At 37.1% G+C, this 11,336-nt stretch overlaps 1 protein-coding gene across 1 annotated transcript in view; it reads left to right on the top strand.

Annotated features, from left to right (window-relative positions):
• Positions 1-2,824: 2,824 nt before the first annotated feature.
• LOC104543545 (macrophage mannose receptor 1-like) overlaps positions 2,825-11,336 on the top strand; it is a gene marked incomplete at its 5' end in the record, with an annotated part of 29,228 nt that continues 20,716 nt past the window's right edge. The window contains 7 exons of the mRNA XM_010188182.1: positions 2,825-2,938; positions 4,226-4,341; positions 5,695-5,843; positions 7,197-7,396; positions 7,889-8,013; positions 9,168-9,255; positions 10,158-10,302. Coding sequence (XP_010186484.1) covers positions 2,825-2,938; positions 4,226-4,341; positions 5,695-5,843; positions 7,197-7,396; positions 7,889-8,013; positions 9,168-9,255; positions 10,158-10,302 — 937 coding nt within the window. The remainder of the gene's footprint in view (positions 2,939-4,225; positions 4,342-5,694; positions 5,844-7,196; positions 7,397-7,888; positions 8,014-9,167; positions 9,256-10,157; positions 10,303-11,336) is intronic.

The raw sequence follows: 11,336 nt of genomic DNA, 5'->3' as shown, positions 1-11,336 counted from the left end.
CCAGTTCACACTTCCTCAGTTTAGCTGTGAGTCCTCAAGTGTATCCCCAGACTGAACCACTGGACACACAGGCAGTTCAATTTCAAGGAGGCAAGAACAGTTACAGATACACAGAGTGACATGTGGTTGCTTGTATGTGTCTAGGCAGATCTGTTGATAGAAGATGACCTAAAATTATAAAAGGGATCTAACATTTGGTTGGGTATTAAGATAAAATTAATTCAGTGCCCAGGATCTCAAAGGATTAAGATTTGGACCCACTAGTTATGTCCTATGTGCCATGCTAAAAGTGGCAGTATTCAGTGAGGCCAGATTACTCATGATCATTGCTCAGAAGTAAAGTTTCTGATGGCAGGCTGGCAAGCTTAATACTGTGGTCAAGAACCAGCTGAAAACACTAGTTCAGGCTGCTGGGCCTTGACTGTGGGAAGTGGGGAAGCAGAAGGCTCTGTCCTCTGGTAGACCAAGCCATCTCTTCCTTCACCTAACATAGTGTCCATCAGTACAGAAGGATTTTAAGGTCCTCCAGCACAGAATATGTGTTAAGTGAGACTTGTATATAACCCCCAGAGGCCCTTTTAATTCCAACAGCAATAGGTAGATATATTTATGGCTGTAGCTATAAATAAAAGCAGCAGCCTGCTGTTCCATTCTCCTGCTTCAGAGCAGCTGTCATGCTTTCACTTGTATCAGCGCTCAAAAGCAATACAGAAAGCACAATGTAGGTTTTGGCTGAAGAAATAAAGGGCGTTTTAGTTTGTGAAAGAGAAATCTGAGAAAGAGCAAAAGTCTTCAAGTACACAGAGCTTGTTACAGAGGTTGTAATCAATTATTCAGAATGTTTATTTAGTAAAAAAGTAGAACAAGCTGCTTAGGGTGGATGGGTTTTTTTGTGTGTATGTGGTTGAGAACACGTTAGCTGTAAGCCAGCAGAGTTATTTGAAATAAATTACTTCCTCCCTCACTTTGAGGAATTGAGATATAGGATATTTTGAGGTCATTAGTTCTCAGAGAGTATGAGTTGTTACAGAAGTCTTCCATACCCATTGCTTTATGTGGCTTGTCTCTCTGGTGCTCATAAACGTAGCAGCAGATAATTAGCCTTCAAGGATAATGAAAAAAAGGAAGAACCAGGGAGCAACAAAGATCAGTTCTTTTCTAACAGGTGAGGACTCACAGGCCAAAAGTAGTAACCCAGCTTGCAGGGACAGAGTGTGTCCAGCCATAGCCTGTCCCAGTGTGCCCAGTGAGGGAGCAGGGCAGGTGGAATAGGCAGCTAGTGGCAGACCAGAGCCCACTTCTGGGATGATGAGTGGGTCCAAGGTAAAGCCAAGTAGTTGAGTCAGAATCAGGTCTGGACTGAATAACCAACATCAGTCATAATCCAGTGATTGCTGGGCAAGTCCCTAGTGACAAGGCAAGTCCAAGATGAAGCCAAGACAGTCCAGAAGTCTGGGTCTGGATCAACAAGGCCTATAATCAGCTACAGACATTGGTGGACCGGGAAACAAGTACTTCTGTTATCAGCATGGACAGGGGGTGAAGGCCCAGGTCCAAGCTTAAGTGAAGCCCCAGAGCCCCTGGGCAGACAGGTGGGTGGAGGCCTCAAGTGAAGATGCTGGGGAACATTTAGGTCTATTTGTGCCCTAAGGCCGTTAATAGAAAGTTAGAAATTAATTATAACAGTAAGGCATGACACAATGCCATCAAAAAATACTTCTATTTATAACATGCTTGTTCATTGTATTATGATTTTTGTCTTTTTCATTGAATTTGGTGGTCATAGATGTGGTTTTACTTGAATCCCTTCTTCATTTCATTATTTATACTTTTCGTTTTGATTTGACTCTACCTTTTGGACAGTGATGCAAACTGATACGATACAAATTTGTTATGATGTAAAGAAGCTACTGTTTGTCCAGTTTAACATTTTGAAAGGGTAGCTGTTGGCATATGCTATACATTTGGTTTTCTATTACTTTTTTTGATGGGAAGGCTTTTAGTTTCTACACCAAGTAGTAAGTCACACTGGTAAAGGTTTCTTTCAAGGCTAGATATTGAGGGCTCAGTACTTGCCATCGGACCAGGTGTTCCTTTGGGTTCAAAAGTCAGTAATTTCTATTGTGAGAGTTATAGATTAAGAAAACAGAACACATTTTAGCCACATACAGATTTTTCATTTATGTGGCTTTTGTGTGGAAAGCTAATTTTACCATGCGTTCTTCTGAACTCTCTCAAAATATGTATCTATTAAATAGCTGATCTTAGTAGGAAAAGTAACTTCAGATTCCATGGAAGCTGCACTAGCCCAGTGTCTCTTAAGATCAACCGTCAACCGACCAAAAAATGCGTAATTATAAGTTGAGGATCCCTGTTCTTTGTTGAGGCTTGTCTACCTAAGTATGTATATGGTTCCATTGCTGATTATGTTTGGTTGTTCGTTTCTTGACTGAAGTCATCTGAATCCATCGTTTATTTTTATCGAACAAAACCTGCCCCTGTCTATGACACCACTTTCTCTTTAAAGGAAGTGCTTGGGTTTAGTTAATGAGGTAGTAGGGAAACAGATATTCACAAAAGGCAGCTCATAAGACATGGTAAGAAATCCCTAAAAATTACTGGATTAATTTCCCAGTGAAGATACAGTTATGGGAAGACAACAAAGGATCTTCCTGCAGTGAGAAAGCCAAAGCTTCAGAGTAAGTAAGGTGTAGGTTTTGCTTCTTTTAAAGCTAGTAAAAAATAATTGAATACTTAAAACCATAAAGCATCTTTTTTGAAAACTAAATCCCACTTGACTGTGAAGTTCTGTTCCTATGTTCAGGATGGATTTTGGGCAGACCATTCTTGTGAAAAGAAAATTGGCTACATCTGTAAAAGGAAACCCATGTCAGAAGCTCCTACAGAAGAGGAAACTATTGTCATGGGCTGCCAGAGAGTAAGTGAATGAAAAGCTGTCTGATCTGAATAGACTGCTAGGAATGATTAAGAGGAGAAAATGCCACCTGGGTCACAGATGAAACAGGAAAAATGGATTCTGTGTTGTCTTCATCAGAACAGTTGGCCTTCTCGTTTCTATTGCAGATGGGATAGGTGATACATATGAATAAATCTAGACTCTGTAATTTGACTCTTGATGCTCCCTTTTTCCAGAACTCAAACCAAAACTCAAACCTGTAGTCCCTGCAGCAGTCAATTTTCTCTTGATTGGCCTTCAAGCCTTCCTAAGGAACTTGTGTGTACAAGCAGTTGCTCTTCAGCTCTGCCTACAATTGTCTTCAAAATTACTCATAGCAGGAAGGATGTAATTGTCTACATGGTCTCAAGGCCTTGCTGTGGTCTCTGGCAGTGCTCTGTACTTTGAAGAATTTGTTATGAGTGCCTGAGCAAAATGTATCCATTGTGCTCCTTCTGAACTGTCAGTGGACCTATTGTTTAATTGGTAATGCTCACCTTTGGGCAACATAATACTCAGTAATTCCAAAAAACCTACTGTAATTTGTTATGTCATAGGGAATCTTACTGGGTTTTTGTCTTCCACAAAGAAATTGCCTGTTCTGCCAAGTCTGCTTTACGCAACTGCAGAGAAAGTCTTTGGTGTTTATTCCCAGTATTTGTAAAAGATTACCTGGGAACCTTACAAATATTAAACTGGTGGAGAAGATAAAGGGTTCCTAATGCTTATGGATGTTATCCTTGCCTAGATAACTAAGTGCAGGCTCATAGAAAAATGTCTAAGTGTGAATTGTGGCTGATCACAGCAAACTTTTACTCTGTAAGCACATTCATGAGTTAATGACATTTTAATGACAAAACATTAGAAGAGGATGTTGATGTTAGTTAATAATAAAGAAACTTCTTTGATGTATCGTTTGGTTTCTGAAAAGCCTAGGTCAAATTTGCTTCTCAAGACCGTTCTTATGATTGCACAATGCATATGTGCTAATTATAATCCTACACTGAGCACTAAAGGTGCACAGCAAAGCCTCTCATGCTGTTATAAGTAGAATGCACTGATTAAAAATTCATTATATGTGAAATATTGTTTTATGAAATTTTAAAAAGCTTTAATCCTGCCTGTTTCCAGTTTGGCTTTTTCAGTTCAGTTGTTCCTTTGTGTAATAGTTGGCTGACAGTGGTATAAATCAGTTTTGTTTTAATTTTTTTTTAACAGAGGTTTAGAAAAACTGCAACATATGTGATCACTTATTGTTTATTTTGACAGGGTTGGAAAAGACATGGTTTTTACTGTTACTTCATTGGAAATACATTTGTATCATTTTCTCAAGCAAATCAAACCTGTGGAAGGCAACAGGCCTTTTTAGCAACTATTGGAGATAGGTATGTAAAAGTCTACTTGCATGAGGGGTTCACGTGAAGATTAACATTTAGCATTATCTGAATATCAAAATAAAAACTCTGATCTGGACAAAAGTCTTGCTTGAGAGGACAGCTATCTGTAGATACAGAACTTTTCTCAGCTTCTGTGTGTATATTTAAATGCAGGAATTCAGTTTAGTAAAAACAGGTGATGGCTGTGAAATCAGTATTGATATAGATGATTATGTCAAGGAAAAAAAAGAGAATCATGTTTTCTGTTTCCTTAACTGTAGTGGTTTCAGGATGGATTTCACTTGAGTGAGGGATTCGGAATCCAATTTTGATTATTAAATGAAGATATACAGCTCTGAATTTCTTTCAAAAGGTAGTTCAAATAAGCAAGAGAATATAATTTTCACTTATCTGGTCCTCTCAGAATTGAGCTACTAATTAAATAATAAATAAGAATAAAATAAGAAATTATGATAGAAGTGCTTGGTACCTGAAAATTCATTGCACTTCAGCCAGGGTTCAGTGTGTGCTAAATTTCTGACCGACTGGTGCACATTATTGAATGCAGAATATCAGGAAAATGAAAGTTAGGGTCAAGAAACAAAGCTTACTTTGCTTGCAGTTAGCTCAATGCTTTCCACATTCTGGTATTTGTTTCTGTGTAATCTAGATAGATATGTTCTAGTGTGAAAGCTCTAGCTGTCACAAATGGTAGGTCTCTCAATGTAGGTAGCACCGCAGCTTTTGTAAAAATGTTTTAATGTGGTCTTCAGACTACACCTTGTTAAGGTGAGATTTCTTTTATTTGCTTTGTTTTCTTAAGAGTTGTTTGTTTAAACACCATAATGAACTATGACAAGCTTTACCTCAACATAGATTTGTTTCCCAAACATAACTTCCCTTGTATGATTATTGGATCTAATTTGCAGTGTTTCTTAGTTTGATAATTTAGTGTCATACTAATCTAGCCTCTACTTTTAAAATATATCTTCTGTAATGCTGAGATTCCTTTTCCAGTTTTGGATTTGCCTGAAACAAGAAGTTGTTAAAATACAAGCGTACTGGAAACTCTCAAAAAATACAGTGGTGTAACACATAGATCATGTCAGGTTTCTTCATTCCCACTAATTTCATGTCAGTCCATGATTATGTCACGTTCTTTAGTGGACATCTGAAGAGAAGGCAAAGTACTCTGGTATTGAAGCTTACAAAACATCTATTATATAATGCTTTGCTATGTGATTTGTTCGAGTAAATCCATCCAAGCTGGAAGGTACAGTGGTAATTCTGAGAAAATAACAAGCCTTTTACAACTTTAAAAAAGAAATTTAACAATATTAACAATTGTGTTCTTTCGAACAGATATGAACAAGCCTATCTGACTAGCCTGGTTGGGCTGAGAACAGAAAGATACTTTTGGATTGGACTTTCAGATGTAGAAGAAAAGGGAACATTCAAATGGACGAATGGAGAATCTGTTTTATTTACACACTGGAATTCCGAAATGCCTGGTAGCTATGGCTCTACACTGTTTAATGAGTCCAGTGCCTGAAATACATTGCTCACTACTTGATTTTTTTAAATTTCATTCCTTAGCCCTCACTTGATGGTATAATGAGTAATTGCTCTCAAATATATCTGGCTGCTTTCTCAAGCATGCAGTGCTGTTGCTAACTTCCCACTCAGTGCTGAAATGAGTTTTTAACATGAACTTCGGAAGAAACTTTAAATTGAGATCAAGTTTCTGATTTGCATCTGTTCTGGGAAGGTCGGTGGCTGTACTGCTGTGGAAGAGCAATCTCTACAGGCTTATTGTGGCCTGCTTGCAAGTCCTGCCTGTTCAGCCATTTCTCATAGTACACTTGCTCACTGCATGTTCTGAGGTGTATGAGATCTCAGCATGCATTAAGCATCTCTGGTCCTAGAGAAAATGAGATTGTAGGGAAGGACAAGAGGGCCAGGGAAAGATTTGTGTTTAGTCTTTTTTTAGGTAATATCTTTGCTAGATTAATTGCAGTTTCCTTATTTACTTAGTTTTCTTGATGAAACATTGGTATTTTTTTCTGTTTTGGAAGAAATATAGGAGTGGGAGGTCATTTCATCCCTGACATCAGAAAGGGTATGATCATCAACCTCCAAGGTTCTGGCATGTTCATTTGCCTTTTAGGAGATCCTCTGATTCTCTTTAATTTCAGTGCCTAAATGCTGATTTGACTGTGTCAGGTGGAGTAGTAAGGCCATGGAGACCATGAAGCCAATGCTAGGCCTATATATAGCAAATTCATTTTTGAATATCATAGTCAGATCAGACAAATTTGAGAAACTAGCTCTAACCACTTCATTTTTGGAGCAGAATTTGTTGGATCGCAGGTTATGATGTTGCTAGAGTTAGACACTGGAGGTGATACAATGTGAGGCACAATTCAGTAACTCAGATGTGGATAAATCACAGATTTTTTTACTTGGTTGTTTGGTTTGGGGTTTTTGTTGTTGTTTTGGTTTTTTTTCTTTCTTCATGAACCCTGCTAGTAAGTTTGCAGATGACTGCAAGTTGGGTGAGGGTATTGATCTGCTCAAGGGTAGGAAGGCTCTGTAGAGGGACCTGGATAGACTTGATCGATGGGCTGAGGTCTCCCTGGCGTCTTCTCTTCTCCAGGTTGAACAACCCCACTCCCTCAGCCTTTCTTAGGAAAGGTGTTCCAGCCCTCGGATGATTTTTGTGACCCTCCTCTGGACCTGCTCTAACATTAGAAGCATTTTTGACCCAGTGCAAAGACTTAATTTCCATCAGGGTAGAATATGAAGTTTTCTAAATTCTTATGACCCCCTAAATGTTGCTTTTGTGCATTCCTGTTTACAACCAGGAAGAAAGCCAGGCTGTGTTGTCATGAGGACTGGCATTGCAGGTGGATTATGGGATGTAATAAAATGTGAAGAAAAGGCAAAGTTCCTATGCAAAGTGTGGGCAGAGGGAGTGACACTTCCACCTGTTCCTCCAACAACTCCTATTCCCCGGTGTCCAGAAGGCTGGGACTCAAACAGTCGTATTAGCTTCTGTTTCAAAGTAAGTATGTTGCTTATTTCTACATTAAGGTAGTTTCTATTTGATGCACATACCTGCTGTAAAAGTTGGTGTACGTATGTCTTACTGTTTCATAAGCTTATTTACATATTATATGTAGAGGTCTATTTCCCTTCAATGCAAATGCTCATGATTTTGTTTATTTTGTTAAAGTCTGATTTTCAGGTCTGATCTGGTCTTAATTTCCCATTCCTTTAAGACTGAATTTTCCATTCTTTCAAGATTAAAAGTGCCTTTCTCCTAGTTATTGCCTTGCAGCAGATACTCCTGTCAACAATACAGCGGCTTGGCTTAAATTCACTCGTACTAAGTCTGTGTTTCACAGAAGTGAACACTCCTAAACCGTATATTCAAAGTTTCTGTAATCCCCACAGGACAAGTTAATTGTAAATGAATTGATTTTGGGTAGCTGATGTTTCTTGATCTTGTGATCTTTATGGTCTATTTTCTATGATTGCAAAATTCTCTCTTTAGGCATTTTCAAGAGGAGAGCAAAAGAAAACATGGCTTGAATCTCAAGAGTTTTGTCGAGCTATAGGAGGAGATCTGGCCTCCATTAATGGTAAAGAAGAGCAGTATGTGATATGGCATTCTATTGCGTGAGTATCTGTAGTGTGGTCATCCATTTGCTTTAATTAGCCTTTTAATTTTTCTTAAATACTTAGTTTTAGATGTATGCTTTTACTTCAGTACAAGCCAGTCTGGATTCATTATCTGCATCTGTACCAAACACAGAGCAAAAAAGCAGAGCTGATGAAATAAACAGGAGTTGCATGACTAATGGCAATCACCCCAGAAACTAGTTCTTAAATGAGATTGGCAAGATATCAGGTTGAGGCAACATTTATCGTCTGTTTACTGTGGATTTGGGGATATTATGAAATTATCACAGATGACGGTTGTTTTCACATAAGCAAGTGTACAAATAGGGTCATGGTTGTGATATAATTCTGGTCAATATGTTGACTGTCATTTTTACAAACTAATCAGAAAGCCAAAGCAACTTTACATTCATTTTTTCCTACCCAGGAAATTTAAATAGCGTCAGTAAGTCCCTGAACTGTAAAAAGCGAGTGTGAGATTTCTGAATGAGAACAAATGTTTTTAAAAAGAAAACACTTGCAAAATGACCTGAATAGGTCATTGTACATCCCTGTCTAACTAGGGAACAAGACTAAAACATGGCAGCCTTGCAAAATGCTACAACCGTACTAGAATCCCAGCTGTGTACTTATAGTAAGGAAGAAGTCTCAGATGTTGTATTACCACAAATTGACTCAGAAAATAGAGATAAATCAGTAAAGTGTCCCTGCTTGCAGACAAGAATTAGTTTAAGGTGCTATTTTTTAAATGTGACTCAACTGCAGCAAGTAACTCTGTGTTTGGAAACTCTAAGTACCTTTACAGAGAAAATGGGGAGTCGATAAATGGAGCAACAGTAGCTACTGAAACATTATATAAAAGTATTAAGCCACCTTATTTTCAGGAGTTGGATTGGGTCTGAACATTTTTATTGGTCAGCGTTTCAATGTGTCTGAGTTAGTGTATACTGGTAACAGCTAATAGTGATTGCATTTTAATTTCCACCTTGGTTTTTATTGTTTCTCACAGCTTTATTTTTATTTTTAGGATTATTTTTAGAGAAGCTTATTAATGGTGGTGAATGATAGATTATTAAAAATATTGTTATGTCCTTATTAGTTTTGGTTTTATGTTAAAACCTCTTACAAACAGGAAATATTTTTTTTTTAAGGAACAATGGCTATTACAACCAGCATTTCTGGATGGGCTTATATTACTTGAATCCTGATGATGGCTTTGTTTGGAGTGATGGATCTCCAGTGAGTGATTTAATTTAATTATTTTGTATTCCCTGTGCTTAAGTGTGTGTAGTGTATGTGTTTCTGTGTAATTTTATGCTTTTCGTAACCCTCTACTCAATCATGCTCTTTTTATGAAAGCTTATGAATAACAATTTGAGGGCGTGACTTTTTTGGCTAAAACATACTGATTTTTTAATAAGAAAATGTACATTAAATCAACAAGAAAATTAATGTAGACTTAAAGGATGTTCTTATAAATGCAATGATTTTTGGAGTAAAAAAGTCCATCTTTAGTATTTCTCGTCTTTGCTAATTAGTTCTCTATCTGAACTGGCCTACATTCCATGGTGCTGAAGGCAGTAGTTTTGTGCCAGTGTGACTTGACTGTACTTTAGATTAAGCTCTAAAACTGTAGAAACAGAAGTGTTTTGGACTTGTGGGTATATTTCATGCAAGGCTGGTCAAAATATTTTAATGGAAGTTTCCCATACAGAAAACTGAAATTGGAATTTATATAGGAAAACTAGAACAGCTGTAATATTTTTCTGAGAAAAATGCCAACATTTTTTTGTGTCTCAATAATGTCCTAGTATTTTACTCATACAGGATATTTAGTTAATTTAATATCAACATGTAGCGTGTCCCATCATTGCTATTAGATGAATTTTACTGAATTTAGTCCTATAAAAATGTCAGTATTCTTCCAAGTGTGATTGGAAGCAACTGTTACCTAAGCTGCAGTCCAGTTGCAGTCTGAAAAAAGATTGAAATGTCAGCATTTGCATGGGGAGATTCTGGTTTCCTCTTATCTAACTTTTTGAGCTGACAGTTGTAGGTCTGTGGTCTGATGCTGTCTCCTCTCTCATTCTAATATTTTCTTTCTATGTAACAGAATCTTCACAAAACGTTTTCTGTCATAGGTGAGATACGAACACTGGGGCTTTGGAGAACCCAATAATTATCAAGGAATTGAACTTTGTGCAGAGATCAGTGGTGATTCCAGCATGCTTTGGAATGACAGGCACTGTGATTATCTATATGGATGGATTTGCCAGATAAGAAAAGGTATCACTTACTCCTGTGTGTTAATATAATAAGAAAAGATTCTCAGTTGATTTTTTGCTTAACTTTAAGAAATAAAAAATTTCAAAACCTCTTTATCATAATGGTTCCCTATGGAATGTGAAATACCAAAGAGGTATAAGGATTTCCATGTCTTCGATGCATTTAAAGTTATAGAGCCTTTGGTGGCCTGCTGGAACTTCTCACTGGTCTTTATGATTTCAGAAGGGGAAATGTGATACTTGAAAAATAAGAAATGTTGCTTTGAATATTCACATTCACTTTTGACGTTTAGAGAAGTTCATGCCTTCTCCAACATATCCTATTTTGGAATTTTTTTTCTGAGTTGAGTTTCAAGTTATTAGAAAATAGTTTGCAAATCAGTTCATATACTTGAATTTTTATGTGTGAAAACTCTCTCTTTTACTTGGCTCAGGTACTGTTTTGTCAGCTAATTGAATCTGTATGTGCAAGATGGAGCCTGATTTCGAGTTACTTTATTTTGCTTTGACTGATTTTTGTATTCACATGTTGTTTTCCTGCTAAAATATCTTGAGATCTCAGTTTGGATGCTTTTCATTTTCTGAAGACTTCAAGACAAAATTTAGAATTTAGAGAAATCTTGAGTTCCACAAGCAGTGCATCTACCTATGTTAGAGTATTTTAGAAAGTGCTCATTTAAACATCTTACTACATTCTTACAGTGAGAGGAGCAAAATAAAGATGCTGCATTAGATTATTGAAAATAAAGTACCAGCTCTGCTTTATATTGGTAAAAGAATTTCTTAGGCAGAGAATTGCTTATTAAATGCCAGTATTTGTGAGATTATATTTTAGCAAAAAAATAGATTATTAAACCTATAATGACAGAAATCTGTATTAGAAATTGTTTTCCTGACATGCTAATAACACCATCCAGGATGCCATCTCCATGATCCTATTGCAAAAACAGACAAGGGAATTCTTTAGCCTGAAGTCTTCTTTTCAGAAAGAACCAGTTAATTTCTTAGGATCTTTTCCAGTGAGATTTTTATGTA

The sequence above is a fragment of the Mesitornis unicolor genome, unplaced genomic scaffold, assembly GCF_000695765.1.
Source record: "Mesitornis unicolor isolate BGI_N332 unplaced genomic scaffold, ASM69576v1 scaffold6447, whole genome shotgun sequence".
Classification (NCBI taxonomy): Eukaryota; Metazoa; Chordata; class Aves; order Mesitornithiformes; family Mesitornithidae; genus Mesitornis; species Mesitornis unicolor.
The sequence above is the reverse complement of the archived record's forward strand: the minus strand, read 5'-3'. Positions and strand labels throughout refer to the sequence as shown.